This window comes from Egretta garzetta, unplaced genomic scaffold (genome assembly GCF_000687185.1).
Source record: "Egretta garzetta isolate BGI_Z169 unplaced genomic scaffold, ASM68718v1 scaffold271, whole genome shotgun sequence".
Lineage (NCBI taxonomy): Eukaryota > Metazoa > Chordata > Aves > Pelecaniformes > Ardeidae > Egretta > Egretta garzetta.
In genome coordinates, this window is record NW_009258669.1 from 5,760,447 (window position 1) to 5,765,292 (window position 4,846).

At 41.7% G+C, this 4,846-nt stretch overlaps 1 protein-coding gene across 1 annotated transcript in view; it reads right to left on the reverse strand.

Annotated features, from left to right (window-relative positions):
* EPB41L4A (erythrocyte membrane protein band 4.1 like 4A) overlaps nucleotides 1–4,375 on the reverse strand; it is an 89,301-nt gene extending 84,926 nt beyond the window's left edge. The window contains exon 1 of the mRNA XM_009648646.1: nucleotides 4,301–4,375. Within this exon, the coding sequence (XP_009646941.1) occupies nucleotides 4,301–4,375 (75 nt within the window). The remainder of the gene's footprint in view (nucleotides 1–4,300) is intronic.
* Nucleotides 4,376–4,846: the final 471 nt, after the last annotated feature.

The window sequence follows — 4,846 nt, forward strand, 5'->3', positions numbered from 1 at the left end:
GCTGAACCTTGCATTTTTCTAAACATTTCTGTTCACTGATGAAAATTCTAATCCCCGTGACATATTGTAATTTTTATATCATACTCTTCCTTCCAGTATGGACCTGTCACTCAAACTCTGACAACAAAGATCAGGAGGCAAAACTTTGCCCTTAAGTTCTAAATTATACCATCATTAGCTGCTCTGTTCCTACTCTTTGTAAAGAAGGTTAGGGTGTATTTGTTTTCTTTTAAAATATTTTTGATTGTAGAGGTGGGAGCAATCCAGCACCCTCAACTGAAATAATCCCATTCTTTTCTTGAATAGCACTTCACTGAGTGTCTATGCCGGTATTTGCAAACAACGCTGGGGACAGTATTGCAAACAACATTGTACTGTTGAGAATGCACTATAAAAAGCTCGCTTCCACCTGAATGCCTCTTATTTGTTGGTTCACCTGGCAGCCAACAACTAACAGACTAGGAAGACTGAGTATAATTACAGAGAATGATCACCCCTCAGAATCAATTAGAGCCTTTGACTATTATAGTCCTAAACTCGACAAGAAAATATGGACAAAACTTGTAATTAGGTTTTGGTTAACTGCTTCGTATTGTATAAACTGCTAGACTGTAGTAAAATCACCAGAGAGGAAAGAAACAGGAAGAGGAAGCTGTGGAATATTGCTTGTGCTATTTCACCTTTTAGCCTACAAACAAGTAATTTAAAAATTAAAATGGCAAGTAATATTGTTTAAAAAAATCATTTAATTTAGCTTTGCTTGTGAAGCATCAATAACATAACAACAGTGAAGATGCATCCATTTTTTTTCAGCAGGTGCATTTGGTCAGGAGTTGTACCTAGTCACATAGACAAGGCAAATACAACAATTTCAGATGGCCACTCACACTCAAAGCAAGCCACGACAAGGTAAACATCTCTGATAGGCTGGGAACTGTGTATCCATGCTGTTCACCAGATTTACTATATATTTGCTTAAACCAGGAAATGTGCTTGAAAGGTTCTCAGTGTGTAACAGTCTAAAGCCATCGTATAGGTTGTCTACACTAAGCAACCGTAATTACATATTCTCTCAGTATGTACAGTGAGACTTAATGATCAGCCACAAAACATAAAACAATTTTGGGGGAAAACATAATTAAGGTAAGCAGAAATTCACTAAATCGCATTTTAGCATTTTGGATAAAGCAGAGCAATACAGAGATGTTACCATCAGATTCCTCAACTAGGGTTGTAAGAACCATGTGAGACAAGAATCAGCCCCTCTTGGCGGCAGAGTGACTAATCAGGAATGCTACAGCAAAAAGACAGAAAAAAAAACATTCAAAACACACCTTATTTTTTTTTTAAATACAGGTGAAATGGTTAAATTATTAGACAGCAAGGATTCAAGACTGAAGCATTAATTGTCCTGCCTTTTTTTTCTTTTTATCAGCTTTTATCTTTGTCGGCTTTTATCTTTAAATCAGCTGTTATTCAAAGAAGCAGGAGAGATGTCCCTCTAAAAAGCACATAGTTATCTCATCATTGGTACATCGTGTAAAGGCAAATTACCTTCACCACTGGAACTGTTCCCAGTACCATTTAAACAGCACAACACTGCCTTGGGAACCCAGGATTGGACAGGCGTCTCTAGAAGCAGACACAGGAAAATCTCAAAATAGCCCTGACTCCAAACGACCCGTGCAGATAAATGATGGCAATGCTTCCAACTGGGTACTAAACATTAAAAGAATATTATAGACAGGAGGAGCCCTACCACCAGCTGCTCAGAGCCAGAGGGTTTTGACACAGTTAACCCAAGTGTGGTTTAGTAAACCCTTGCGGCAAGCATAAAAAGCTTACAGGGGACACAGAGCGGTGCCCACCAAAGGCATGCTGAGCTTCTGCGAAGGTGAAGCTCAAATCTGTTTGCTTTCAATGAGCTTTCCACTCTTTGTCTGACCAGTAAGAATATTCACAGCATCAGTTAGTTTTGTTAGCAGGACTAAGAAATAGTAATCTAACGGCAAAGATGAAGCTGTCAACTTTCCATTCAGGCATCTTACAATAATAATACACACTCCTGGGAGTAATAAAAGATACTAATGTAATAAAGAAGCTTAAGTCTTACAGCAGTTTAACTCACATAACTCTGCACCAGTTTAGGATCCAGCTAGCCTTCTTGGCTGGAAGTCTTCTTCAGTCAGCTGAGGACTGCAATGGGCTCTACCTAAAGTCATTGGGACAGCTTTCCTCCCGTGGAGCCTAAAGCTACTGTGTTACTATTCGCAAGAAACACCCACGTTTCACACATGGTTTGGCTGAAATTAAAGACTCCCTTCTTTCCTTTCAGGGGTAAATGGTAACTATGCGTAAAAGCTTTTTAACTGGTTTTTACTGATATTGCTAGGCTGAGAGAAAACAGAAATGCCTATTAATTTATTCTCTTGACAGAGCTCAGTTTGCACTTCCATCATTGCAGGTCCTGCAGAAAGAGGTGGTCCAGCTGTGGGGAAATGCTGAGCAAAACCATCCAACTTACAATAGCTGGGGCGTTCTCCACCGCTACTGCAGCATGGTGCCGAACACTTCAGTCATCCTCAGCCAAAACAGACTGTGTGAAGTAGACTTTGTAGCCGTCCTCGCCAGTCCCTTTCACATCCTTCAGCAATGCCTCCAGGAACACATGGCCATGCTTCGCAAGGGAAGTGCCAGGATGGGAGCCAGCGGCTATCCCCACCCCCTCTAACCTCACCTTCCCTAACCTTGCATTTTCCCAGCACTGAGGAGCACTCTTCAGGTAAACACTGATCCTTGCTGAAACCACTGCAACCTCATATTCAACTAAAGTTCCCATTTTAAGCCACATGACTTCAGGGTTTCGTGCAAGTAAACCGCCTCTTCAAGTGGTGCTACGAAGGCAGTTTTGCTGATGAATCCCTAGGTGGCTACTTCTCAGTCCTGAAATGCATTTTTTACTGCATTTGAAGAAAGTTTTGCAAACTAAGAAAAGCCATCTTATTTCCCCTGATAAAATTACAGCAAAATTCAGCAAAACTGCAAACTATCAAAAATGTTACCAGGATTACATTCACATCATATGGCATTGCAAAAATTACATAATCTGCCTTGCATTAAGCTCAGACTTGCTAGAGGCTTGCATTCTTAGGGGTAAACCCGTGTATTTGAAAATACCATCACCAGTGCTTTCAAGAAAGAACAAAGTATTGTTCGAATGAGTCATAATATCTTGCTTTACATGTTAGCACCATGGCTTCATAAACCAGAAAGGCAGGTTTCTACTGGCTAAAGAAAACAACAGCCAGAACATTCAGGAGAGATCCAGTTTAATTGTATTTTTTTAATCAAAAAGAAATGGTTCTTTTTAAAATGGTACATACGGTACTATATTTTAACATATTCAATATTACTGTGTATTTAGTCACCAGGAATTCTTATCTTCCATGCTGCCCATTGCTTTTTAGCTCCAGTGAGGTTTTTCTAGTTGGATATTTTTAAATTTTCTCTTTTGTATTGTACACAGCAGTGCAGGCCAAATCAGATCCATGCTCGATGTTAACTGAATTTAAAGACAAAGCAAGACATGCAGCAATGTCTGCCTCAGAAGGGTGCTAGTCCCTCTCCTGAAAGAACAAGTGGTGTAGGTAGTGAAACCTCTTTTTATTAAAAACAAAAAAAACCCACATCACCTCTTTTAGTTCAAGCACTTGTTAATGAAAGCTTTCTCCTGAAAGTAATATAATGCACAGTCTTTACTTCCTACAGCCTTCTAAGGAAGATGCAGGTGAATTCATGAGCCTTTGCTCAAAAAAAAAGGCTTAAAGCTTTGGTTGAACATAACCGTTGCCTTTTGAGACACCTCCCCCCCATCACGATCATCGTTAGAGTCTGTTGGAAAGTCACAACTGATGCTGAATTAGTTACTCTTCTTGTGTACTGGCAAGAGATAACAATACAGAACAAGAGCAGAAGGTTTCTAGTGCTCAGCAAGGAAGTTTATATTAAGAGGATAGAAAAACAAGGAGGATACTATGGGGGATGACACACAACCATGCTGACATATTCAGAAAGGCCTGTGCAACATCGCCACGTTCCCCCATCAGGCACAGGACTGCGTGGGTTATGCTGCTAACAAGCCCTGCAAGTGGGCAGCGCGTGAACCACTGCCCATGAGCGAGACAGCAGCAAGTGCCCAGGCAGCAGGCGAGGCGCTGGGCAGGCGCCGGCGATGGAGCCTGGGCTCCGGCACGCTCCCGGCTGCAGCAAGGGGAAGGGCAGAGCAAGCACGGCTCCTGACGTGCACATCAGCACGGCCAGACAGCAGCCGTGTGCTCAGGCGGACCGGCTCCAGACAGTAAACTTCATGCGGCATTTTCAGAGACCAAACGGCAGTATTTTGCCCTAAGTAAAGATTACTAAGGAGAGATGAAAATTATGCACAAAAGTGGCGTACAGTCATGCATCTGAGGGTGAACAGAGCCACCCATTCATCCCGTTCCTGGTAGAGATGTAACAGAAATAGGTATCTCCAAACAGCACTTACTCACTGTTCTTCTTTGTCCATTTTTCTCCCTTACCTCAAGCTCAGAAAAGACCAGACACCACTGCAGTTTTCCATCACCTTCCATCTATAAAAGCAGCAAGGCACAGGGCTCTAAAACCAAACTTCTTGGTGGTCTTTACCACCATAGAGTAAGCACCCCTATTCCCCAAGGCAGTCAACCATCCAGGCCTCGATTTGCACACTGCATGTTCAAGCAGAGACAAATCTTTACATTAGCAATGCTAAGTATTTACAAATATTCACCTAGATAAAACAGCTTGACCTTCATTTGCAGAATGC